Source organism: Lasiodiplodia theobromae (assembly GCF_012971845.1).
Source record: "Lasiodiplodia theobromae strain AM2As chromosome Unknown scaffold_27, whole genome shotgun sequence".
NCBI classification, from domain to species: domain Eukaryota; kingdom Fungi; phylum Ascomycota; class Dothideomycetes; order Botryosphaeriales; family Botryosphaeriaceae; genus Lasiodiplodia; species Lasiodiplodia theobromae.
The window spans coordinates 337,435-363,668 of record NW_023336477.1 but is presented as its reverse complement, the minus strand read 5'-3'; the positions used below and the strand labels follow the sequence as shown (position 1 = coordinate 363,668).

Sequence of the window (26,234 nt, the reverse complement as noted above, 5' to 3'; positions counted from 1 at the left end):
TCATCGTTGTCCCAGATGGTTGCGGATTGAAGCGTTGGAGATTGCGCAATCCTTAGACTAACGGCTGCTTCCTTGCTTGAGCGCCAGACGAAATCAATTCCTCGATTTAGACTGTCATGAACTGCAGTGGGCTTGAAGAGTCCACTTTTACAAGCAGATAAAGTTGTTGTGCACCCGAGTTGCGTCTGCAGTAGGACCTGAGCGGCTGAACATTGTTCGGATGGTCTCCCGTTGTTTTCCACCAACATTGTTCAATTACACATGGAAAACGCGAGAAGGCGACGATGCATGACGTAAGCGGCAGCCCCGCCCCCGCGGCATGGATTTTTGCGCGGCGGAACCAAGAAAAATAAACCCCGGCGGGAATTTCTAAGCAGCAACACCACCACCTACAAAACGTCTTTCTTTTCCTTCCAAGATACCCCCCACCCAAGTACCCCCAAAAAGAAATCAGTTTCACAGCAATGGCTTCTCAACAGAACCAACCGCCCCAGCGGCCGGAGGAGCAAGAGGAGGTCGACATGCTGGACCCCGACGAGGCCGAAGAAATCGTCGCGGACGATGAAGATGCACACATGGAATCCGACGATGACGGCGACGACGGCGCGGCTCTACAAGAGATCCAGCTCGAGAACGACAGCATCGCGCACTTCGACACGCACAAGGACAGCATATTCAGCATTGCCCAGCACCCCAAGCACCGCAACATCATCGCAACCGGCGGCGGCGACGACGTGGGATACATATTCGAGGTGCTCGTCAAGGAGAAGGAGCGCCCGCCGCTGCCCGCCAGCTGGTCGGGCGAGCCGGGCAGCGGCGCCGCGACGCAGGCGCGGCAGGAGCGCGAAGGCCTGCAGCAGTTGTTCAAGCTGGACGGCCACACAGACTCGATCGCCGCCATCGCCTTCACACAGCCTGCCGGCGAATACATCGTGTCGGGCGGTATGGATGGCAAGCTTCGCGCATGGCAGGACACCTCGATCGGCGCATGCATGGCATGGAAATTCACCGGCGAGGCGCAGGAAGTCGAGGAGATCGCATGGATATCGCCCTGCCCGCATCCCGACTACCCCAACACCATCGCGCTCGGCGCATCCGACGGCTCCGTCTGGGTCTACACCATCAACGCGGCCGACACGGCGTCGCCGCTCACCATCGTCCAGGCCTTCTACCTGCACACCGGCCCCAGCACCGCCGGCGCCTGGACTCCTGACGGCAAGCTCCTAGCCACCGTCTCCGAGGACGCGTCCTTCTACGTCTGGGACGTCTTCGGCGAGGCCGCCGCGGCCGGCATCACCAACCCCTCCGCCGGCCAGGCCGTTGTCGGCCTCACCGGCGAAGACGAGCGCTTCCGCGTTGACGGCGGCCTCTACAGCGTCGCCATCGCGCCCAACGGCGCCTTCGCTGCCGTCGGCGGCGCCGAGGGCCACATCCGCATCGTCGGCTTGCCGCGCATCGGCGCAGATCCGTCCGTCACCAGCGGCGCGCGCGGTGCTGGCGCACGCGGCAAGGCGGCTGGTAGCAAGCAGGCAGGCGGTCCCAAGGGCGGAGCTGGCGCAGCGACCGGCCAGGCCGGCGCCATCCTAGCCAGCCTGCAGACGCAGCAAGACAGCGTCGAGACGATCGCCTTCTCCCAACCACCGCTCTCGCTCATGGCCGCCGGCAGCGTCGACGGCTCCATCGTACTCATCGACACGGCGCACCGCTTCGCCGTCCGCCGGCACATCCAGCAGGCGCACTTCGACGAGGACGCGGAAACCGAGCAGGCCGTCATCAAGGTCGAGTTCGTCAAGCCGCAACAACAAGGAACGGGAGCTCAGGCAGCGCCTGGCAGCTGGCTGCTGACCAGCTGCGGCAACGACGGCGTCGTCAGGCGGTGGGACGCCCGTGGCGGCACCGCCGCGGCTAATCGCGGCCTGGTCGGCGAGTGGAGGGGCCACCGCGGCGGCGGTGAGGGTGGTGGTGTCATGGGCTTCGTGCAGGGTGCTGGCGAGAGGGTCGTGACTGCGGGTGATGATGGCGTTGCGCTGGTTTTTGATACGCCGATTGCCTGATCAGGCGGTCTCTCTCCTATTTGCTTCTTTGATATATAATGACGTCTGTCCTGAAAAGCGTTTGTTCAAGGGTTTGATAAAAATAGACTCTTTTTTTTTCATGTCATGGGTAGGTGAAGCTATCGTCCGGACGAGAATGTCGAATTAAAAATTATGCATACACGTCCGGATGATAGCTTCACCTACCCGCATATGTTAATTTTTCTAAGGTAGAGCTGGGCTATTCTTCGCGCTAGCCATGGCGCTCAGTGTCCGCGCCCATCTCCGCGCTCTTGGCAGGCACCCGCGATGCGCAATATGTCAGCGCTTCGACATCACGGGCGAATGAAATGGCCAGCTCCGGAGTCTTCATCTGCTCACCGATATCGAGAATGCCGCCGCGCTGGTGCTGGAGCTTCGAGTGTCACCACCATTGTCAACGAATGGCCGAGGCCGCTCACAACGATCTGCGAGACCGCGGGCCAGGACGATCCTGTAAAAAAGTTAGTGTCAAACAGTGCAAATGAATTGAATTAAACATTGCTGATACACCATTAAAACTACCTGTGTATATACATCAATTTCTTGGAATGATGTCAGAAAGTATCATGAATGAGTGACGATATGGTGGTGAGATAAACAATATATAATCCTTGTTGTTGAGGAAAAGCATAAAACACGGCAAATGCAATCGGCAATAAGCATTAATGATGAGGTCAGACAATTAGTAAGGTTTATAAAAGTTGAAAGAGATGGATGGTCAGACTTACCTTCCACCCCAGTCAAGCGGTAGGCATTCTCGTACCGCTGTGCGGTTGGCTGTGGCGAGGATCCGAAGAGGTGGTCCGACGCGTTGATGTAAGAAGTTGTGGTCCGCATGCCCTCAGACTTTATATCCATGGTGCAACTTAAGAAAAACGCGTTTGCTCTCCCTGTCGGGACAGTTGGAGTGGATTCTGGAATATTGATATCCTTGCAGAAGGGTAATATCTACGGCGGCCTCTCCGATCGCCCGGCGTGGAGCGGCTCGTCCTCGAGAGCATCGCGGGGGACTTCATCTCCACCACGTACTGCGCCTGTATCATGGAGGGCGGCCAGTGGAACACCGAGTTTTCGGGGTGAAAAGGTGCGTGGTACTGCGTCCGGCGAAAGCAGTGGAGGAATGGAAGAGCGGGTGGTTTGCTGACTTCTTTGCGTGGTGTGGGTGACACGGCGAACCCGAGAGGGAAAGGCATGCTATTGACGGAGGGGAGGAGGCTCGTAGGTCGGATTGACTTGTGACGGATTGACGGTGAGTTTGCCATGGCGGTGAAAATAGCTTGGTAGTGGTTCAATGCATGCGTGCCGTTGCTTCGAGATCTCGACTTCACGCTGCGGCGTATGAGCGCCTAGTTCCTGTCATTCCATGTGATTCTATGTCGGCCAACCGCTCTTCCGCCCGCTCGCTCCTTCCTTTCTGGCTCGTTCTCGTGGCAACGGGCGCAAGTGATCGGGTGGTGATGCTGGCGCACAGACCACATCGCAGCATACATATACCGATCTTTGGAGCACCATCACGACCTTTTCCCTTCTTCAGCTCTCTTTGCCTTTTGGCTTAGATTGAACCCATCCCTCTCCACCTCCACCACAGTTGCTTTTGCCATCTCGCTCATTCATTCACTGTGTGCCCACTGATCTACCGCACACAGTCCTCGACCTTTTGGTCTTCATCATCACCCGACCACTAGCATATCCCACAGCATTGGCTGATGGGATCGGTTCACCATTCCCTCAAAAATGGCAAAACCTCCTTCCACCTCTTCCAGCGCCTGGCTACTTGACGCCTCCTCACGGTCACGTGAGTTTTTCACTTCCCTTCCCTTCCCTCTGCAACATTTGCTACACTGACTAACGTCGAGTGTACAAATCTCACCGTGTCCTCCTCTCGGTCCAGTTGGATACCCATCCTCCTTTGGATCCTGTCTTTGGTCAACAGTTGACCATCCATCTCCTCACCATTTACAGCTGGACTGAAAAAAATGAAAAAAACTTAGCGATCCTGGATACCACCTTCTCTTGGTTCATCCTCCCTCTTGGATCAGCTTTCCATACTGTTTGTCTTCTTGACTGTCTTCGTAAGTGGCTTCCTCCCTCTTCCTCAAGCACCTTCAGCACCTGCATTTCACTTCACTTCGTCCTGTTTCCTCAACTTTTTTTCTTCCTCTTTTCTCTAACTCAGGTATGTCTCCCTTCCCCCCTTCTCTCGTTGTTGTTAACCTCTTCGCAGACCAGCATTTGGAAGCTTCGAGCTTGTCTCCAGCTTCGCTTTTCTTTTTGACTTTTTTTGCTTTTCTGTCTCCAGCGTCAAGAAGCTGCTCGGTTTCTTGCTTTTTGTTTTTCTTCTGCTTTTTTTCTTTCAGCTCGAGGTGATGCACAATGATGACCAACAGAGATTAAATTCGACACTTGGCAGCCGGCACATCTCACGGCCCTAGAACTCCGCTGGGCGAGTTGCCAATGATACCACCGAAATTTTCTGAGGGCAGATCGAGCTTAGATAGTTTTTTGACTTCTCAATGGAGAACTGACTTGACTCTTTCACTTTGACTTTTTTGACTGTGCTTCCTTCGCCTTGCTTCCTTGACTGTGCCTCTTGCTTGCCATCGTGATGCTGATTTGATGGTGTTGAGATCCTGGAAAGCTCGGCTGTCCACGTCACCTGAGATGCCGCAGAAGCAGTCTCTCCCATCGGCACCCATGTAGCTGTGGGGCCATTGATCCGGGAACGGCTGCATCGGACAGACGGTTCTTAGCTGTTTGAAATATCATTCGATTCTTTTGATTCATAGAATACGTATGCCGCATCCCGATAAGCAGGGAGTGTGGTGTGACAGTCTCCGATCACGGCGCACCTACTGTACCTGAGAACTGAGTGGAGATGTCCAGCTGTCCAGAGCCACCCCCGTCAATCATGCCATGCTAATTCTACAGCGAAGCTACATAGAGTCTTACAGCAAAAGATACACAGACCGCGGGGTGGTCGAACAAACCCTTTCTTTTCCGTCCTTCTTCGCCTACAACATGTTCCTGCGCCAATGCTTCGTCGCTAACGCCTCGATCTCGGGCACTTCGACGGGGCCGCTCGCCTCACCGCCCTCGACCGCCTCGACCACCGCCTCGCCGACCAGGTCCGCCTTGAGCGGCTTCGTGCCGCCCGCGCCCATCAGCCACGTCAGGCGGCCGCCGACGGCGCTGTTGAACAGCGACGCGACGCCCGTGGCGGCGGCCAGCGGCACCGTAAAAGCGCGCGAGCTGTCCCACATGAACGGCGCCCGCACGAAGACGCTGCGCATCGTCGGGAACTGCGACGAGATGGTCGATTCGGCCTCGCGTTTGGTCGTGATGTAGCGGGAGGGGAGGACAGGGGCGCCGGCTGCGGCGGAGATGTAGATGAAGGTCGGGACGCGGTGGGCAGCGGCTTCTTTGGCGAGGAGGATTGCTGTTGTGGTGGGGGGCGTGGGTCAGTCAATGGCACGCCAATTGGATGGGTGATGGTGTGAGGATGGGTGGGGTGGGGGATGGAAGGTAGGAGAATTTAGTAGTAGGTGATAAGGGAGTATAGAGAGAGTGTGTGAAAGAAGGGAGGACGGTTGTAGGACTAGCATACCAGAGTCCCGGTTCATCAGCTCGTACGTCAGCTGGCCGTCCTTCTCCTGTGACCGAAGTTCCTCGCCGGGCTTGCGTTCGAGAGGATTCTGGCTGCCCTGCTTGGTCGAAGAGAAAGCCCGCGAGAGGCCGCTGAACGGCGACTCCTTGCCCTGCAGCACACCCTTGTAGTCGGCCTCGAGCAGGATGCCCATGCTGTGCACGACGGCGTCGGCACCATCCAGATCCTGGGCGTATTCGTCCGGGTTCAGCACGTTGGCCCGGCGCCACTGCACGTTGGCGGCCCACGGAGGGCGCTCATCGGAGGAGGTGACTGCAGACCATGTGGGCTCGCCGGAGCGGCTGTATGAAACGGAGACGGATACGTGTCAGTTTGTGTAGATTGCGGCGGGTTGAGGCGGTCAGGAGGCCGGACGCGGCGCTTGACGGCGGCGGCACGTCATGCCTAAGCGGGGGAAAGGGCGGCACGGAGTCGAGGGGTCGGGAGACGCGTCGGTGAGGGGCAATGGCGGAGGGGGATGCTGGGGGTGAGAGTGTGATGGCGGGCGAGGTGTGTAGGATGAAGCGGGAGAGAGCGGGGGGTGGGTGACGGACCTGATGGAGGTCACGGTCCAGCCGCGGTGTACGGCGGCCTTGCAGATGCGTGAACCTGTGGGAGCGGGCCGTCAGTCGTGGCTCTGAGTCTCGGCGGTGGAGCAGCTCTGGCATGGCTGGCTGCGCGTGGTTTAAAGCAAGCACGTACCAAGAAAGCCATTGCCTCCGCACACCACTATCTTCCTCGCAGTCGACGACGCCATTGTGTTGGTGTTGTTCCGCGGTGGCCTGAGAGCTCGCCGCGCCTTTTCTAGAGAGCTCCCAGATCGCAGCGCCGCATCCTGACCTCATTGGAGCGCCAAGCATGCCGCCGGAAACACCACAGCCCTCGCTGCACCACCACGGCGACTCACAGCCGGTCCAGCAGGACGCGTCCTCTCCCTCGCACAACAAGGGCACGCCCGCTGCCCTCGCCTCAACCGACGCCCCCGCCGCGGCCGCTGGTCCTGCGCAGCAGCCCTCTAGTGCAGGCAATAATGGCGTAGCCGACAGCCCGCGCCCGCCGCCCGCAACTTCGATCGCACCCTCCAGCGCCGCCCAGCCTCCCCAAGCAGGCAATCAACAGGACCCTGCGAGACCCCTTCCGGCCCACGGGACGCCCCAGCAAGCCTCGCCCACGCCCCAGGCAAACACGCCCACCTCGCTCTCGGCCCAACACCCCGAAAAATCAGACTCCAACAAGCACAAGCGCAGCAGCTCGTCCGCCCGCCCGACCCCGTCGCGCACCCCCACCAGCCAGAGCAGCATCCCCATCGAGCTCATTCCCGCCGAGCTGCGCGGCGACTTTGCGCCCGGCGTGTGGGAGCCCGCGAACCAGAAGCGCCGCACCCACAGCCGCAACGTCTCGCTCGCCGAGCCCAAGTCGTCCGACGAAGAAGACGGCGCCCGCAACCGCCGCAAGAGCTCGCACCCGCTCTCGCAGGCCGGCAGCAACAGTGGCACCGGCCGCAAGCGCAGCGCTCCGGAAAACACCACCACCCTCCCGCACCGCGCCAGCAGCGGCGGCGTCGACGACCACCACAGCGCCAGCGCGCGCAAGAAGACGACCGCCCAGCAGAACCACCACCACCACAGCCATAGCCACAGCCTCAGCAGCAGCCTCGCGCAGCACGCCCACACCCCCGCCGGCGCGCGCCACCAGCACGCCCAATCGCTGCCGCACATCGACACGTCCATCCGCCACCGCCGCACCGCGACGCTCAACTCGACCCCCTCCACGCCCTACTCCGCCATGGTCGGCCTGTCGGACAAGAAGCGCGTCAAGGGCGTGAAGATCACGCGCGCCTTCCGCATCGGCTCCGAGGCCTGGAAGCTGGACGACAAGAACCGCCCGCCCGGCATCCCCGAAGACCACACAACCGGATGGCGCGTGTACGTCGAGAACGTCGACGGCGGCCCGGATATGAGCACGTGGTTGAACAAGGTGCAGTTTAGCTTGCACGAGACGTATCCGAACAACAAGAGGAGTATGTGCCAATGGTTTCCCTTCCTTGCGCCGAAGACAAGAAAATTTTGAAGAGTTGGAACTGACCATGACTGACTTCTCACAGTGATCGCCAACCCGCCCTTCGAGGTCCGCGAGACCGGCTGGGGTGGCTTCACGGTTGAGATCCGCCTATACTTCCAGCCCTACGTCGGCGAGAAGCACGCCGTCCGCTCCCACTACCTCTACCTCGAGCCCTACGGTCCGCCCGAGAGCGCCGAGCGCCAGCGCGCCGCCAACCTCGTCAAAGCCGAGATTCTGGATTTCATCGAGTTCAACGAGCCCACAGAGGTGCTATACGCCGCTCTAACGGACGAGGAGCGCCAGTGGCCGCCGGAAGGAACAGGCAGGGGAAAGGGCAAGGGCGCCGCAGCGGCCGCTGCCCAGGCTGCGGCTCAGAGGAAGTTGGCAGGACAGGAGGAACGGAGCGTTGAGCTGCCCGAGCGCGGAATGGAGAGGAATCCGTACAGCAAGCAGATGGAAGAGACATTCATCCGGTTATTCAAGCAGGCTGAGGTGGACGTGGATAAGCAGATCGAGGAGTTGACGAAGCGGAAGGAGAAGGTTGAGGCGAGGAGGAGGGAGTTGATTGCGAGTGGGGACTTGGACGTCGGGAAGAAGAAGAGATAATCGCGGGATGACGGAGGAAAAAAGTATGGTGGGTTTGACATATACCCTGTGCCGATTATGGTTCCGACATTTTATCTTGGGCCTGCGGCGAGATTTCCTTCTGGTGGTGTCTGGATTCGGCGTTCACATGGAGGCAGGTATGTATTTTTACTGTTCTGAAAGGATACAAGAGTTATCTCTTCCGCTGGCGTCCTCCACTGTGACCTCCACGCCCATCTCCTTTGGTTCTTATCGAAGCTTATTTATTGGCCAAAAAAATCAACACCATTATTGGTTAGGTCTTAGTGAATGACGACGCCTGTCAGATTTCTAAACCAGGAAAGCGGTAGCCTATAGGAGGTGGAGTGGAGGTAGTAACGGAGGGCGCCTGCGGGAGAGAAAGAATCTACCTACAGTCCCCTCTCGCAGCCGATGTCTAGCGTGAATTTGTTTTTTACTCATGCCATGGGTAGTTGAAGCTATCGTCTGGACGAGAATGTCGAATTAAAAATTCTACATACCCGTCCGGACGATAGCTTCAACTACCCACATATGCTCTTTTTCTAAGGAGTAGCTGGTGCATAGTTACGCTATGTTCTAAAACCCTACTATTCCTCGCGCTAGCCATCGGCTGCAGCACCCCTCTGTATTAGCTCTTGTTTCAGAAGCGCGAATGAAAAGCATTTGCCGCGATCAACTTCCATTGGTTCTTGGCACATGTAAGTTAGACAACCGTCTAGACAAGGACATCAGGACAATAGCTTCAACAACCACAGCTTCGTTACTAACCACAGCGAACGGGCATCGCCAGCTGACTTTGTACTACTAAGGTTTCAAATATTGCCCATTTACACCACGCTGGATTCTGTAATCAATTGACACCTCTGGTTGGTTTGTTGAGCTGTTTCACCAGATACACCACATGACTGCTTACCCTCCAAGATCGACACGGGGAAGATGAGCCCGACACAAACAGCGAATTAATCGGATCTCCGCGCTCGATCGTCTCGCTCATCACTGCTATGCCCCCGGATGCTTCCGTTTCCGGCACGTCATGCAATCGTTTCCATGGACAATCGGCTATCCGTCTGCAGTGTTGCAAGGCTGAACAATCGGCCGGTGTAAGAGAAGGAAACTTTGTCCCGAGAAGTGGCTGAGTGCTTGCAGGATATCGTCAGTTGCTTCGTGTGTTTGGCTGCAAGGTCACCTGCGCTCGCTGCGCTATATCTTGCTTCGACAACGTGGAGTCTTTTCTATAGTCTTTGCTTACCTTACAGACTCCACAGTTACATCAAGGCACATTTTGCCTTATTATCACGTCATGTGAGGTCACATTCCTCCTGCACGAAGGCACGTTCCGTAACTGTACACCATTCAGAATGCCAAGCAATGAGGCTTAAACCTCGCACAAAAAAACCACAAATTTAGGGCACCCAATCAACAGAACGCCCCATCTTTCTACTGGTAACTGCTGCGAACACCTCCAAATTCTGCCTGATCAGGGTGTACAACATAAAAATAATATTGCTTATATAAGGCGGCGTATGTCGTTCTGCACTTTTTGGAAGTCAATCACTCCCTAACACTCGCCATGGCCTCGGACATCAGCAGCGGCCCCGACAGCGCCGCCCAGAACCTCAATATTCTGGGAACCCTCATTGGCTATCTGGGAGCTGAAGCAGCAACCATTCACCTGTTCGAACGCATCCTGTGGCCACAGAGATTCTGGAATCGCCTTTCCCCCCGCAATGCCTTTCTCGCAATCTTCTTCATGCCCATGGGCGGCCCGTTGCACAAGGCGGCGCTGCAGACCTTGGACAGCTTCTTTGAGCACGGCTTGTTCAAAGGGGGGCATATGGGACATATGCTCGACACCGCATTCTTTCAAGATTACAAGCTGGAGTACACCGTGTGGATTGATGGCGAACCGATTGAGAAGGAACATACCAGAAATGGGTTGTGGATTCGTGCCATCTCGGAGTTGAGAATGCCGGCTTTGAAGAATTTGAAGCAGAAGACTGAGGAGGCCGAGACGACGAAGGCAGGGATAGTGAAGACTGAGGAGGTGGAATGCTTGGAAGCGGGGACGGTTGAGGAACCGCCAGTGCGATCTACGACATCATACAGTCATCTAGTTCTAGCGTACAACATCAAGAAGGCGACGAATCCACCGGTCATACGCAACGACACTGGAACAATTTCTCCACAAGTCTATGTTGGAGTCGTCCTCTCGGAGTTGACCGGCATTGCTGTAGGGACAATTGCAGCATGTATATGGAAATCTGGGCTTGCTACGCTTTGGTTCATCCCACTTCTGTTGAAGCTCACCAGCACTTTCGCCGCAGTAGCTCGCGAGGACCTCACTCGTCCAGCCGACAACACAGAGGGGGAAACCGACAAGTGCTTCGAGATCTATCACCGTAATGGAGTGTTGGTGATCCAAGGGAAAGAGTCTGTCGTGCTCCAGTTCTTCCGCCATTACGGACATCCAATCCGTGACCGTGGCCGGGAGATACTCCAGTTCATCATCATCATTTGCCTTGGTTTTGTCTTCCCGGTCGGCCTCGTCATTTCCATCATGTGGATGCCTGTGCCGATGCAGTATCTCTGGCTCGGCTATCAGCTCTATGCCACGCTCGCGATGCATGTGTACCGCTATGCTAATGGCCATCTGTGGGGGACCACTGAGGAGGCTATCATTGCGGGATTCAACGAATGTAGTCGAAAAGACTTACCACTTTCACAGGTTATTCTCCGCGGTCAAGACGGCACTGAGGTTGTTGCGACGATCAACACCACCTACTGCAAGAATCTCAAGGAAGCCAAGCAGAAAGCATCGGAGCGTCTTAGGGCGAGTAAAATGGGTAGCAGGCAGTACTCGAATTCAAGCACCACATTGAGAAGTGAAAATGAACATGCAGAGGGAGAACCAGGCTCAGTGTCCTCGGATAGGGAAGCATGAGTTGTTGTCGTGATTCGAGAATGGGGATGCTTGTTTTGAACGATTTTCGGATAAAATTTGATTGAAATCACCCTCGCTTGACAGCTATCTCTCGTGAATGTGTTGAACAGTGCAAATGAATTGAATTTAACACTGCTAATTCTCATGATACAGCAGTATTACTACCTGTTTATATCTACCAATTGCTTGGAGTGATGTCATGAAGTTTGATGAATGAGTGACGTTATTGTGGTGAGATAAAACAAGCTGTAATCCTTGGTGTTGAGAAAAAGCATAAAGCACGGCAAATACAAGCGGCAATGAACATGAGCAATGATGAGGTCTGACAGAACGGGATTTCCATTTATCGTGCATTCTCGCGTTTTCTCCATTCCTGGGGATGTGCCGATCCCTGCTCGTGAGTGAAACCCAAGACCCAGCCAACTCGTATCCAGGGCTCTCAACAAGCGCGCCTCACCAGTCCGAGCGCTTCTGACGGGCCGCCTTAGGCATCAAGCAGTCTAGATTATTACTAATTAATCATGCACACCTGCGCTGGATTGATGAAACGCTTAACATACGCTTAGTAAACATTTTTTTTAGGTTAGTCGGAGCCTCGATCTTACTGTAATAGGCAGTTATCGCCCCTTCGTATACATACTCTCCTGTTAATTTTCTGAGCGCATGCATCCTAGCCCGCTAAGATGTATAAATTTGGTAATACTTAAGTTTTTTCTAGTAAAAAGTACAATTGATTCGGTTGCTTTACGCTTGCAAAATAAGCGGCTGGTTTTCTATATTTTTCGAGAAAACGTTTCATCTGGGAATCTTAATCAAGCGGGTCGTTTTCGCCGCTCATAAGCCGCTTATTAACATTTCTTAAGCCGCTTACGCTTTTGAGAACCCTGCCCCCATCCCCACCTAGCAGTTTTAAGTATATAGAGGGGTGTCGTAGGCGAAGGCTACTAGCATGAATTTGTTTTTTGCTGATGATATGGCCCACAGGAGGCTGAAACTATCGTCCGCATGAGAATGTGGAATTGAAATTCCTACATGTACGTCCGGGAAATAGCTTTACCTATCCATGGCACGAGCAAAAAACAAATTCACGCTAGCCTTCAGCTGGGGTTACCCCTTTATAAGTCTCAGCCACGTATTAAGCCAATGCCAAGGCTACAACATTGCACCATGGGCATTCGACTATCATGTTCACTCAAATACGTGGAACCGGCTGGTTCGGTAGCGAATAATGATTTATTGGTGTTTGAGTTTGAGTTAGCGTGAGCTGTGTACACGTCATCCAATGCAAGCAAACACCGAGTCTAATCTGGGAACAAAGAAATGATACCAAGCACAGCTCCGTGTTGTCTCAACAGTGCATACCGGCAATCTCCTCATTCCGAGTTGCAGATCGCAACGTGGTTTTTCTTTTGTCTCAATATGTGCCAATCTCACCAGCTGGTCATGCCAACAAAAGCACAATGCAACAGCGATTTTCTTGAAAACCCGATTTGTCCCCTCTTTTTTTTCTCAGCAGGATCGCCCATGACCTGTACGAATTTGGCATCAGAGCATTCGAATTATGAAGGAACTTGCTGATCCTTGGCCTTTTGCAGATGTCGTCGATATTTTGGCCTACGTACCACCTGTGCCTACATTACCTCATGTAGTCTACCAACCATCCTTTGAGCCATACCAAGCTTCTGCTTCCGACTATGCAACTGCGGCAATCGCCATTGGAACAGGTCTATCCAGCGGCTGCGATGACGTATTACCGGAAGGAATTGGAGACTGGCCTCAGAGACTTCTTCATGTTCCAAGTTGGACTTCATTGGAATGGCAACCTGGAAATTTCTACGGTCAATGGAAGGAGCCTCGCTTTAACGCATTGAGCTATACGTGGGGAAGATATCAAAAGCCCCGAAAGAAAAAGAGACGCAAAGCAAGAATGAGGTTCATCAACGGTCTACCATGGAAGTTAGCCTCTATTTCTCCCAGTCATTTTCGGCAGAAAAGTATCAGGAACGCTATTTTCCATGCTAAAAGTATCAAAAGCGAAGGGGGAAGGTCTGATGACGTCCAATTCTTGTGGATCGACCAAGCTTGCATCGATCAGCGCCCTGGTACGGCACAGGATGCTGAAATACGTCGACAGGCGGCGATATTCAAGAAAGCCCAAGAAGTGTACGTTTGGATCACAAGAAAGGACCAGCAAAATCTCCAGAAGAGTTGGGGAGCCCTGAAGAAAGCTGCCTCCACACTCAAAAACCGCATTTCCCTGAGAGAACAAAAACACCAAGGCACATCAATGGACTTGTGGCTATCCGACGCATATACCGCACTAGTAGAACTATTCCAGGATCCATGGTTCACTTCATTGTGGACACTACAGGAGGTCTCCGTTCGTCCGGATGCTAAGGTCCTGGATAAAGATGGAAAGCACGTGAAGCATGGTACTTCTCTGGCCACTCTTCAGGAACTCCTTGACTCATGTGCAACAATCGACACGGAATGCCGGAGAGCTTTTAGACTTGAAAACTGTGGCACATCCGACCGCAGGTTACATCTTCTACGCAACATCATCATGCTCCTGGAAATATCAGGCCTTGCCGCGCTCGCAACCAGAAATCCAATCAACGCGTATTCCGCAACCCGCTTCCGCGCCGCGGATTGTGAGCGGAGTTACATCCACGCCGTACGAAGCTTATTTCGTTTAGAAGATGATACGCCATTCTGCGATCTACTGCCACCAAGCGATACCAAAGTCCCACCTGCAAGCGAGCTTGAATGGAAGCTTGGTGTAGCTCTCCTTGTGCGACATACAGTCCTCAGTCAAATGCATATATTCACAGAACCACCAGCACGTGGTCAAGCCTGGCGATTCAATCAGACATCCTGGGTGCCTCGAGTCATAGGCGGTGGGGGGTCTTGGGATTTGCAGTACGAGCCTTGTTGCTCGCTTACACTTCGTGGGGATGCAGAGTCACCTTGCTTATTCAAAGGGAAGATGGCTCGTTACAAAGATTTGGACGGAGTGTTTGGAAGTGGCTGGGAGACTGAAGTGGAATCACAACTTCCTCTTCAAACTTGGTTAGATGCGTCTCCATTTCGCCCAATATCTGCGCCCCTCCTCGATAGCCATGATCGGGAGAATTCAGCAACAAAAGAGGATGTCAATAGGCTCTTCGAGAAGCACAGAGCCACCTATCCTGAAGCGGAACTATGTGTTCTGCTCCTGGGGTACTACAATGCTAAACCTGAACACACAACCGACCTTCCGCATAACGCTAGAAAGCGGTACTTTCACGTCGGCCTCCTCATCTTTCGTCCTAGTTCAGCACTTTCAGGGAGCTGTAAAAGGTTGGGGTTCTGTGTATGGCAGTCGATGACTGCAGCCCCATTTCCAAACAGCATTCAGAAAAATTTGGTTCAAGAGCATGTAGCGTTTGGGTAGTATCAGTGTCCAAAAGGTCAGGCGTGTCGCAAGATGCATTGTTAAAATACACTATGGCCTTTCAATAATGGGAAGTGGAAATCAATGTCTTAATGGGATGATTTGTACAATAGTTGATTATTTGTAAATCTGCGTTTCAGGAAGACTCTGTTGTATCGCAAAAAAAGACACAGCCTTTATTCGAAGACGGAACGAATAAGAGATGGCCTTGATAGTATTAGACACATAACAGCTTATATATCCTGTAGTTCGAGTATTTTCTCCCTCGAAAAACAAGAAAAAATACAATGAAAATCGTAGGATCGTTCTCTGGTCTACCCTGGCAGTTACACAATTGTCCCTGCTCGGAATTTTTGCTATTCATCGCATTATTTGTCAGCTCCGATACCCACTTGCACGAATCTTATCAAGAGAGACGTGTCGCATAATCATTTGTTTTTGGTGGGCGGGGCTACGTGATTGGTGTTTCCCCGCTTTTTCCGACTACGCCGCACACCCCAGCGCTTATACGCTGCAACAAGATTCGATAAGTACATATTCCCCCTCGCATCTGCCTGAAACTCCACAGCTTCATCTTTCATTTGTCACGAATACGCCATGAAGAAATCTGCCAATAAGCCACAAGATGGGTTCACGGAAGAACCACCAACTGGTCAAAAGTCACAAGAGCCCAAGAAATATGGTCATTACATCCCTCGATTCCTTTTGAGAAACTTTGCGCACCATTCAGAGGCTGCTATTCTACGTAATAAAAAGTTTGAGGAACAAAAGCGAAACCAGAAAATCGAGGGGAAAAGGGGGAAAAAGAAAAAATGGAGCAAGCCAGATATGCTATATGTCTTGCAGCTTGAGCCCGAAATCAAGAAGACTGAGGTTGAACTGGGTCGCGTTTTCGGTCAAGACGACATGTACCGAGACCTTCAACGATCTACCAACCAACATCATGTTGAGGAACAGCTTGGTAAGCTTGAGTGTGCCGTAGCACCAATCATTCGCAAGATCCGGGAAGCGCAGGAGAATGGACTTCCGACAGTGCAACTACTACGCACCGAGCGAGATGAGCTACGTCGATTCCTATTCGTCATGAGATACAGGGGATCAAACCAGCACAAGCGTTTCTATCACAGAGACATCGAAACATACAACGCCCCCGACAGACATCGCATGGTTCAATACATGCGCAAGAAGGGATTCAAGGAGCCGATCGAGGTCTGGTTGGACAACATCAAGACAATGGCCGAAGTCAAGATCGACAAGGATGGGGAGTGGTTCTCCGAAATCCTGGACAGGATGTACCCCGGGGATGCGGAATGGGCGTTTGTCAACTTGCAGCTCATGTACCTGTCATTCTGCACGCCCTCCGAGCACGACGAAGAGTTCCTTCTCACAGAGAATGCTTTCGACATTTACGAAGGGCCAGTAAGCTTCCAACTCAACCCTATAACTGGCGAGAAGATCACAACGGCGTGCACGGAATACCACAACTTTGCCGTCATCTCTCCGAAGATCATGATGGTCCTCCGCAGCACGCTCTTGCCCAACGCGGAGGAAGACGCCCTCCCGGGTATGCGCGAGAAGAGGAGACTGCAACGAGAGATGCACCGGAGGCTGCATTCAGAATACGATATGACCGGCTCCTTTCTCGAAACGCTCCCTGTGACGAAGGCGCGCAATTCATACACCAAAATCGTCGGCGGAATGCCCGTTCTGATCGATGGCGAAGACGGAACTCCGCGAGCTGATCATCGGTTCGATTTCCGGTTTTTCCCTCTCAACTCCACGAACGTTCAGAGGATCAACGCCGTCATCTTGAATGAATCCTACAACAGCTCTTCCATCGCGTTCGTTTCTCCCGTCGCAGCTCGGAAGGCGCTGGAGTACTATCTCACGGACCCTTGCAAAGTTGCCGGCGCGTATCCGCTCAAGATTGTTTCTGATCCGTACGATCCGACTCTACTCCAGCTGCAGAAGCTGGAACAGGCTGCTCGGCTCTTGGGATCAGATGTTCGGTTGATGTACAACGTCCATACAGATGACTCTGGCAGAAAATTTCTTCTTGAACAGGAGATTCTTGAAGAGCTTAGGCGGCGTGCAGCGGAAAGAGATGCGGCATTCCGTGGCGATGTGCAATCACCAGGAAGTGCTTACACGGGCAACCAGTTCACGCCTCCGCCGCGGTGGCAGTACCAATATCTCCTACCAGAGATACCCAAGTTCGTGGAGCAGGCGCGTAAGAAAAGGGAGCGGGAGCATAAGAACCTGGAGACGAAAGAATGCGAGATGAAAAAATCCGGGATGGATGGATCTGAGAATCGGAAGACGGAATCCGAGATGGACAAGTCTGACAAGAGGGAATCTGAGAAGAAGAAGTATGAGGCGAAGGTGCAAGATGAGAAGGTCTTAGCACGCACTCAAACTTCTACGATCCAGGACGTCACCCCGAAAAAGTTGAAGAAACCCAAGAACATCTTGAATTCATCTGGTCAGCGGGAGACCCCCGGATCTCCCGACTCACAAGGTGGAGAACCTGACTACGGCGACGTCGTCTTCCGTCTCCGGTATCTCATCCTGCTCATTATCGCACTCGGCGTGGTGTATTACTACTTCTTCAAATTACTCTGGAGGTCATACATTTGGATCCGGTCACTTGTACCACAAAAGAATGATCATCATCGAAATCCCTTGACGGAAAAGGCCGCAGAAGAACCAAGGACATCTCGAGAAGAGAAAATTGATGGTGGAGAGGGCTCTAAAGGGTCGATGGACACGTCATCACAGAGCTTGGGCGACGTCGAGACAGTTATTCTCGTGGTACTGAGTGGGTTGGCTACTTTCATTTCTGTGATTGCTTTCTGTCTGTACTGTGTCAGATATACGGCGGACCGTTTTGAGGAATTTGATTATTTTATTTGGGAGATGGGGAAGCAGGTTTGGAATCCATGAGCTGAGACCTTTTTACCTCTGCCAATGATAGCCATACTTAGGTGTTCACAGGGATAAGGATGTGGATAATCTTCTGCTACTGGAAAATTGTAAAGGAGAAGTTGTCCTCATGCGTTCCGTGTATGTACACGCAATTAGCATACAAGAATACCATAGGAAGCAGAACCCGTATACTTGCTGTTTTGAATATGATTCGCTGATCCATTTAAGCCTCACAGTCTGCAATAGGCTAAGTGTTATGCATCGGCCTGAGGCAAGTGCATGCATGCTGATGTGAGAGCCAAGACGTTCACCTCAGCCTCGGCCTTGTCTCGAGCGCTTTGACAATCACTCAATCACCCCATTCAAACCAAGCGACATTCATCCATCAGTGAGCACACATCATTCAAAGACTACGCAAGGAGCTCCGATCTTTTACATCGAGATGTGTTATCAAGTCGTTGAACGCTACACTAGCTGCGGATGTCTACATCACAAGCACGCAGTGAGTCCGTGTCCGCAACAGGGAAATCCGGGGCATATTGTGGAAGAAAAGACCATTCATGTTGATTACGCGTGTAGTGACCATTTTGAAATCTCTGTAGATCCGCTCCAGGAGAAAGAAAACGATGGAGCATTAAGCGAAAACGATCGTTTGGAGCCTCGATGGACCTCTCCAACTTCTGAATTGAGACAGCCTGACCGAGAACTGTTTCATCGAAAGGCTCCGAAAGCCAACAAGGCCCCTATCAGCTTTAAAGATGGGAAAACGGGTGCTCCTACGACCAGAAGATGTTACGCGTGCCGCCGCCACGGGTTAGAATGCAACGGTCAACACCCGATTTGCCGTCAGTGCAGAAGGGCTCGGCGCAACTGTATATGGGACCAGAGAAAACCGATCAAGGGTTCAACACCGAAACATTCGCACGATACTAGCCAAGAATCCGGAAGCTTCCGTGGAAGTCTAGAAGTTGATCGCATAGACCTCCCTACGCGCCAAGATAGCGTGAAGAACATCCCACCCGACGCCTTTCTACAACACTCTCAGGACTACATGAGCAAGGCGTGGGAGGATTACGACCCTCCACGCTGCGTCCGCTCTACAGACCGTCAGGACTACGGCGAACATGACTCGCCTGCCCATGCTTCTCCTCCGCGGAGCAAAAGTAGAAGCAATCTGGATGCTGCTCACCGCTTGAAGGAGGACGACGCCTACCACCACGAGCGCCAGTATGACGGACCCTTGGCTGATACCGAACCTGATTTTATAGAGAAGGAACGTTTGTTATTTGAAAGAATCTCTGGCAAGAGCAAGTCTCCGAGCCTGGACGACCGGCACTCCAAGCCGTATCATGATCCATATGACCAAGGCCATCATAGTAGACCTCAGCGTGAGCTAGACCAAGTTTCTCTGTCTACGCTTGTTCCTGGTGCCCACTCAGAACCTCCGCGGCCCAGTAAGAGCCCCATCAGTGCCTCCGCCGGTGGTATCTCAACAGCCAGACGTCCGGCACCAGAAATTCCTTCGCCGCCTCCCGCACCACCTCGTGCGGCCCGATCTGCGGTCAGCAGGGGAGAACGTACCACACCAAACCTAGCATCAACATGGCGAGAACCAAAAATGACGAAGCAGTATGATATGACATTCACAGAAACGAAGGCCAGGTTGCAGATAATGGAGGAGGAGAAGATTCAGTGGGCGGAGGAGAAGGAAGAATTGCTCAGAGCCTTCCTTCGGAATACGGCAAATTGTTTGTTCTTTCCTGGGGAACTGGACAAAGGCGTTTACTCGTCCGCAACACGGCATTCCCTGGAGCTGGGCCTCGCTGTTCTTGAAATCTGGCCGTCACAAATTCCAGCAGATCATTCTTTTGATGCGAAAACCAGAACAGCTCTCTCTCACTTGGGGCTGTGTGAGACGCCGCTATCTCCAGGCTGTTGTAGACTCCGTTGGCAGTGTAGATGTGGAGTCGAGCTTTTTGACGACTATGCGATACCTGATCTCTCTTCAGAGATCACGATGAGACAACAAGAGGTTTTGCGCAACGCGGTCATGAAGTACTCAATTTGGCAGGCGTTGAGTGGATTTGAAGAGATGATTGGAACAAAATGGCTCCGCGGGATCTCGGTTATAACGAGATCCTCACCACAGAAAGGGTCATCTGTCGGAAATGTCTTCAAATCACTCTACCATGCAATCAGGCAAACGATACAGGGTTTGATCAGAGATCTTCGCAGGCGAAGGGCTGGGCCTGGGCTTCCATCACGCCGGGATACAACTGTCCGAGGAGAATCTCAACCATCCATCTCCTCGCAAAACCAACCTATTCACCTTTTGACTTGTATCCTGGAGCGAAGCCTTGGGACGAGACTGCATCAGAAACAAATTTCAAACTTGGGATTCGACAGAGATCTATTTATCCTCTTGAAAGCCATGTACGAAGAACACCGCGGAAAGTTGCCCTCCATCTTCGCCATGCGTAGGCCTACCGGTATTCATTTCAACGAGGTATGTATTTTTGTAGCCACGTATCATTGTACTGTACTTAATTTATCTCAAACCTTGCTGATAGTTCTCTCTCCTTTCCACTCGGTATGTCGACATCCACGGGCATGAAAAACATTGCCAGTCCAGTTGCTCTTGCCTGCCGCCAAAAGAAAAGGTCTCAAACGCTGAGTACGAATACGACCCGGTCCCACCAAAACGTTGGCCTCCTATTGGACCAAACACGCTGCTCCATCTCATGAATAGTCCTTGCTGCATAGATGAGGGGCAAGTATGGATGCTCAAGCAGTTCCCGAAAAAGCTCCAAGGTGAGCTCAAGGCGAGTCTTGATGAGGAAGTGATCGGGTGGGGCATTTACTTCCAAGAGGGTCTGCATTGGACGAGGATTTGGGCTGCTGTTCTTACCATCATCATTCTGGGAAGTTTCCTTTTTGGTGTTTTGTGGTCGATCTTTCAGAAGGATGTGCAAGGAGCTTTTGGAATTGCTAGCTGGTGGGTCAGTATTTGCGCGGTAATCCTCGCCTGGCTTGCTGCGAGAGATGTGGGAGCTTGATGCGAAATCTCCGGACAGCCTGAGCTTTGATGGAAATCACCCATAGAGAAACTAAGTGGCTAGAGATCAAGGGGTATCATTTGACTTTTACAGAGTGGAGTTGAGCAGAGATTACCCATTCCTGTTCAAATCGCCGTATCCCTCTCGACTACTTACTATCTACAACTCGTCCCATCGTTCATCCAGCTTCGTAACTCTGGTAAACTCTTGCCTCCACTCGCCCATGAATGGCTCAATGATCACACCACGACTTTCCGCTGCCCGCTCTACGCGTTGACAAGCACGCTTTGCCATTGCTAAAGCCTCGTCTGAGACCTTAGGAGGTGGCTTTTTGGGGGCAGCTTCAGTAGTCATTTCTTGTGCCTCTACCGCATCATGCTCGGCTCCCGCTGTCGGCCCTTTCTGTTCCTCATCCTCTGGGGTATCATCAGCGCTTTCCTCCGACGAAGACGATGCTGTATCATCCTCTGCTGTTTCCGTCTCTTTCCCAGTCTCATCAGCGTCGTTCGCGTGCTTCCTCTCCCACTCCTCAGTCTCCCACCTCTCCTGCTCGCCGTCCTCGAGATCCAGCACAAAACTCAATTTCTTCAACTTCGGCAAGAATTTCGGATCCTGAAATGCCTCAGCCCACTTCGAAATGACCTCATCCCTCGCCAGCGAGACAGAACTCTGGAAGCGCAGCGTCTCCAAATTGGGCGGAAAGAACTTGAAGAAATTCGGCAGTTGCTCGCGGTCTCTGTAGTGATCTCCCAGCACGAGGACGAGAGTCCGCAGCTGCTCCAGCTGGGGTAGCACCTTCTCGAGGATCTGCTCGTCGCACGCGCTCATGTCGTACTTGCTCTTCGCGATGAGACTCAGCTCCTGCACCGGATCGATCAGGCTCGGGTGCGCCAGCACGTAGCGGTACAGCATGTCGCGAACGTCATTGTACACGATCTCCAGCTTCCGTAGCCGCGACTCCGGCTGCCTCTCCTCCTTCTCTCCCTCGGCATCAGCGCCGCTGTCGTCCTTCTTGCTGTACTTCTTCTCCATCCACTCCGCCACCAAATCCGGCACAAAAGTAATCTTAATCCCACCCTTCTCCTCCGGCCCCTCCTTAACGCCCTCCTTAATCGCTTCATCATTCGCCTTGCACAGCTCCTTCGTCGTCGGTCCCTCGAAGCGCAGGCCGGCCGTGTAGTTCAACACCAGGTGCGGGACGCGCCCCTCGACGATCCAGGGCGAGCGGCAGACCTCGCCGCAGGCGCTGCTGAGCGTGAGGCGCTGGAGCGGCCAGTGCAGCGGGATGTCGCGGTCGTTCAGCTCCTCGTTCCAGCCGCTGTCCATGTGCAGGTCCGTGACGGACGAGAAGTGCGTGGCCAGCAGCGCCCAGTGCTCGTTTGTGGGCGTTTCTTGCTCGAGCGTGAGCGCTGGCGCGTCGCGGGGTGCGTGTTCGAGTTGCGGCTCTAGCGCGGCGGACATGTCGAGTTTGGGGCCGTTTTGGGGGCCTGCCTGTGACATTGTGGAGAAGGGGTGGGGGCGGAGCGGCGGTTTGGTGGGGTGGAAAGATCGGGGAATGAAGGGAATGCGGGTGAAAGAGGAAAGGAGAGCAGTGGTGTATTTACGCATGAGCGTGGTGTTGGAGTTGGGGCTGTCGCGGCGGCGTTGTCCTCGAATTTAACGTCAACGCCGTCGTGTAGATCTCCCGTAGGCAGCAGCCGCTAAGGATTGTGACTTTACGCCGTGGGGCTAGCTCATTGAGCCGCTTTACTGTAATTGGGCTAGCGGGCCGGTCCTACAGCTCTCTTCCACCCAAGGTTCGTAGCCTGCGGCTGATAAATGGCGTGGAAATCGTGAGTCAAAACATTCATTGGGCAATCGTGACTGAACATGCATGCTCCAATATGACTGGATCTTGTGTCATTCCTTCCGCCCACGAGTAGACTACCCGGCGGCGTGAATAGCCAGGAAACGTAAGAGACACGGAAGTGAGTCTGACCGAAAGTACGGCATTCATCAGCCTTACCGGGTTTAGCATATGCGCACGGGATGCTTTGCCACCCTGGCGGGTTCCCCTATTCTTGGCACTATTGTCAGCCAAGTCCTCTAAAACGGTTTCTCGACTCGGCAAAATCATTTATGGGGCATATGCCGAACTTCTTGTAAAAGAGTCTCTTCGATAGACTGGCCGTCTAATGGTAGAATATAGTCGTGATGTACAATTCGACCGAAGATTGCAGGGCAGAGTCAAGATCATATTTTTCTTATAAATTGCCTAAATTGACACAAGTTTGTTCTCTACATCTACTTAAACACTGACTACATCAGTTATAGTTTGTGCACCTCCATGTCAATTAAAGATCTCACTAGGCATTGAAAAGTTTTTAGGCAGCAAGAAACGTTTCCCTGCTGAAGAAACGTTTCCCTACTCGGGAAACATTTCCCTGCTTAAGAAATGTTTCCGGGCATTAATTTTCGCACATAATTTTAGTACCCGATGGTACTCTCGACCATGGTGTTGAAAACCTGATCTGTGTTCCTCCTCGAGGTTATGGTCTTATTGTTTTCTTCTGCGTCAACTACCTTGCCCGCGTCTTCACTGCCATCCATCCTCCAGGGCAACCTTTCGGGAACGGCTCATCAACGCACTTTATGTGATGTTTATCCCTGGATCAGGCATCATACGTGCACTTCGATCGATCATTTGCCACGCTTGAAGGCATTCCGGTCTCAAACCTGCCGCGCAGGCAGGAGCTCAATGCATGGTCTTAAGAAAGGAAAACATCGGTTCTGGGAAGCGGGCTCGCTGGTTCAACAATTTTTTCTTCAACGGCGATAGTCCGCAACTGGTTCCTACCAACCGCTCTGTGCACGGCATTACGAATCTGCCCAACAGTGATGGTATGGAGCAGGACTTTTTTCTAGCTGAAGTTCCCCCCGGCACTCCTTTGCAAGGGTTGCAAGAAGAGCTCTCTGAATTTCCACCACTACCACTATTGGCCGGGTTGAAACGGTTCATCAGTCTCGTCTTCATGCGTGGGAGGATGAGTAATTTATCCCGGGATCTCGAATCCAGTCCCAGCTCGGAGTCCGTAACGAATCCCATGTCGCCTGCCCAACGTCATCCCGCGACGGTCGACCTCCAAGACTTCATGCTCGGGAATAAGTGGAACCTTTTCACACTCGCTGCAAGCCTCCTGCAAAGCGGGTAGTGGTGTCTATACACCCTACAAAGCTAGAGGAGACCAAATGGAGACTTATGGATTTACAGCTTTCGGTCTCACTATTTTTCCCTACGTCTTCATCGCCTTTATCAATATTATCGCCGCTCTCGTCACCACTTAATTCCCATGCATGTTCCTCATCAAGACCCCGGATATGCAAAATGTCCAAAGCCAGGACGAGCACGAGTTCGCTACCTTCATAGCGGAGATAAACCCTGAACACCGCGATATGAAAGTGCGGCTGGATTTCCTGGACAATGGCGTATATCGGAGGAAGCTTTACGAGGCACTACTTATGTTCCTTTTCCTCGCACCACTGGGCATTACAGTAGCTCTGTCTCATCCTCACTTATACGTTCCGGGAGTGGGACTTGATCAGGTAGTCTTCATTTCCCTGTGGCAGATCTCTAGCGCCATATCACCCTGGTGGCTTCGCTGGGTAACTTGGCGCATGTCCGGATCTACTTCGCAGCACAATAGCTCGTGGAAGGAGAAACACTTCTACAGATGGCTCCTTACCTGGTTACTACAGACCATTCCAGTCTTCACTCCGGCAATCGGCGGAATGTACTATGTTGGGCTGATGATCACAGAGTATGGATCATGCACTAGGTTGGACTATGCCCGATTCTGAAGAGATATCGTGTTACGGTATCCTATAGACCAATCAAAGAACAAGAGTTACTGTTTAGTGTTGCTGATTTTCTCCACTACAGTAGCAATCATTGTTCAATCTCAAGAGATGTAAATCATCATTGTTCATTGATGTACATACTCTAACTGTCCGTTGCACTCTGATCGCACATCACTATAGATATAACCTCTCTCAGAGTCTCCCAGCACACCACTGCGTCATCAGACAGTCACCCGATGTATCAGATGGGTCTATTATAGAAATCAAGAAACAGAAGTAATCGAACAATGCAGGGCATTCAGACTGCTGCTTGGAAAAGCTGTTTTCCCGCGGTAAATAACTCTAAATCTCATATGAGCTCTAATCGGCAAAGTTGGGGTGATCATCCTCCCGAGCAGCTCCGATAAGCAAGGCTGAAACAAGCCAGAAAAAAGCAAAACCCACCGTGCGCGCACTGAAATGAGGCTTAGCGGGCCCCCAACCAACATTTACGCTGCCAATAATCTACGCTTATAGGTACCTCGTCTACTAAGGTTTGAGGGATACGAGGCGGCGCCAAACGCTCGTCCCGTTTTGACGCCCGTGAGCTGCATCATGTAGCCTTTGGTAGCTCAGCTGCTGTTCAGCCTTCGGTAAAAGGGCTGGTATACAACGGTGCAACCAATCAAGCATGGGCTCGGCTTCGCGACCAGCACTGAGGCTTGCACGGATGCAGAAATCATCCCCGCGGCGCACAGCTGAGCCATCAGCACGCAGAAGCCGCGTCAGTCAATCCATCGGGGTACTCACCGATAGGGATTGGTGGTAGCCCGCAGCGAATGGATTTAAGTAGCTCCTTCAGCCTGACTCTCCGCTCGAAAGCAGGCTAATTGATATCTTGCACTGACTCACGGAAAAAGTCGTGGAAGTTTGCCATCATGAGCTCCACTTGCTACTATCGAGATGGAACCGAGAACACCAGCGCTGAAGTCAGGAGTTGCCCGGGGTTTCTCAGCACTTCAATGTGTTGTTGGCTAAATCGCCCTGTTGGTGACACATACAAGAACGACACATGCACCCCGCAAGGTCTCTGCGCTTCTAATACCACCGCCTCCGATACGTACTATGTGGACTCATGCACTGATCCGCTGTGGGGCTCTGGCTGCTCGCCTTTGTATGACCTCTGCGGTAAGTGCTTTCAAGTATTGCTATGTAGGGCCACCCCAATTGTCTAACACTAGAGTTTCAGGACATCTGAACACAAAAGCATACTTTCAGGTTACCCAATGTGAAGATGGCAGCTTCTGTTGCGAAGGTGCAAATCGAACTTGCTGCGATTCGGGAACCGGCATCTACTTGAACCGCAATGGGACAGTCGTTCTTCCGAACCCCAAGCAAACGACAACCGCGGCAGGTTCCAACCAGACGGGCGCTGGCTCTACAAGCACTAACAAAGCCACAAGCTCTACCTGTTCTACCAAGGAGCTTCGAATAGGTCTTGGGGTCTCAGTGGGTGTTCTCAGCTTGGCTCTGCTAGCATTGGGGATGTTTGCTGTTCAACAAAGAAGAACGCTGCGGGCAAATAGGCCGAATCAGCAAGCCGACGGAGCTTATCACAATGGGCCGTTCGAGATAGGTACTAGGCAGCCGCAGGAGAAAGGGAACACTGGGCCTGTGG

General features: G+C 52.9%; 7 protein-coding genes across 7 annotated transcripts; 4 read left to right on the top strand and 3 right to left on the bottom strand.

The window, feature by feature from the left end:
• Positions 1-464: 464 nt before the first annotated feature.
• Positions 465-2,054, top strand: LTHEOB_8535 (60s ribosome biogenesis protein sqt1; the record flags this gene model as incomplete). The annotated part of the gene is made up of 1 exon (XM_035518023.1): positions 465-2,054. One exon carries the CDS (start codon positions 465-467, stop codon positions 2,052-2,054), a length of 1,590 nt encoding a protein of 529 aa, XP_035370241.1.
• Positions 2,055-2,286: 232 nt separating this feature from the next.
• On the bottom strand, positions 2,287-2,933 carry LTHEOB_8534 (Molybdopterin oxidoreductase; the record flags this gene model as incomplete). Its single annotated transcript, XM_035518022.1, has 3 exons — positions 2,287-2,442; positions 2,495-2,526; positions 2,804-2,933. The coding sequence occupies 3 exons, from the start codon at positions 2,931-2,933 to the stop codon at positions 2,287-2,289; spliced, it is 318 nt and encodes a 105-aa protein (XP_035370240.1).
• A 2,153-nt stretch (positions 2,934-5,086) lies between these two features.
• On the bottom strand, positions 5,087-6,475 carry LTHEOB_8533 (Nad dependent epimerase dehydratase; the record flags this gene model as incomplete). The annotated part of the gene is made up of 4 exons (XM_035518021.1): positions 5,087-5,511; positions 5,680-6,020; positions 6,273-6,327; positions 6,421-6,475. The coding sequence occupies 4 exons, from the start codon at positions 6,473-6,475 to the stop codon at positions 5,087-5,089; spliced, it is 876 nt and encodes a 291-aa protein (XP_035370239.1).
• Positions 6,476-6,576: 101 nt separating this feature from the next.
• Positions 6,577-8,385, top strand: LTHEOB_8532 (Histone acetyltransferase subunit; the record flags this gene model as incomplete). The annotated part of the gene is made up of 2 exons (XM_035518020.1): positions 6,577-7,738; positions 7,823-8,385. 2 exons carry the CDS (start codon positions 6,577-6,579, stop codon positions 8,383-8,385), a joined length of 1,725 nt encoding a protein of 574 aa, XP_035370238.1.
• Positions 8,386-9,955: 1,570 nt separating this feature from the next.
• On the top strand, positions 9,956-11,326 carry LTHEOB_8531 (uncharacterized protein; the record flags this gene model as incomplete). The annotated part of the gene is made up of 1 exon (XM_035518019.1): positions 9,956-11,326. One exon carries the CDS (start codon positions 9,956-9,958, stop codon positions 11,324-11,326), a length of 1,371 nt encoding a protein of 456 aa, XP_035370237.1.
• A 4,030-nt stretch (positions 11,327-15,356) lies between these two features.
• On the top strand, positions 15,357-17,702 carry LTHEOB_8530 (uncharacterized protein; the record flags this gene model as incomplete). The annotated part of the gene is made up of 1 exon (XM_035518018.1): positions 15,357-17,702. The coding sequence occupies one exon, from the start codon at positions 15,357-15,359 to the stop codon at positions 17,700-17,702; it is 2,346 nt and encodes a 781-aa protein (XP_035370236.1).
• A 3,197-nt stretch (positions 17,703-20,899) lies between these two features.
• LTHEOB_8529 (uncharacterized protein) lies at positions 20,900-22,240 on the bottom strand (the record flags this gene model as incomplete). Its single annotated transcript, XM_035518016.1, has 1 exon — positions 20,900-22,240. The coding sequence occupies one exon, from the start codon at positions 22,238-22,240 to the stop codon at positions 20,900-20,902; it is 1,341 nt and encodes a 446-aa protein (XP_035370235.1).
• Positions 22,241-26,234: the final 3,994 nt, after the last annotated feature.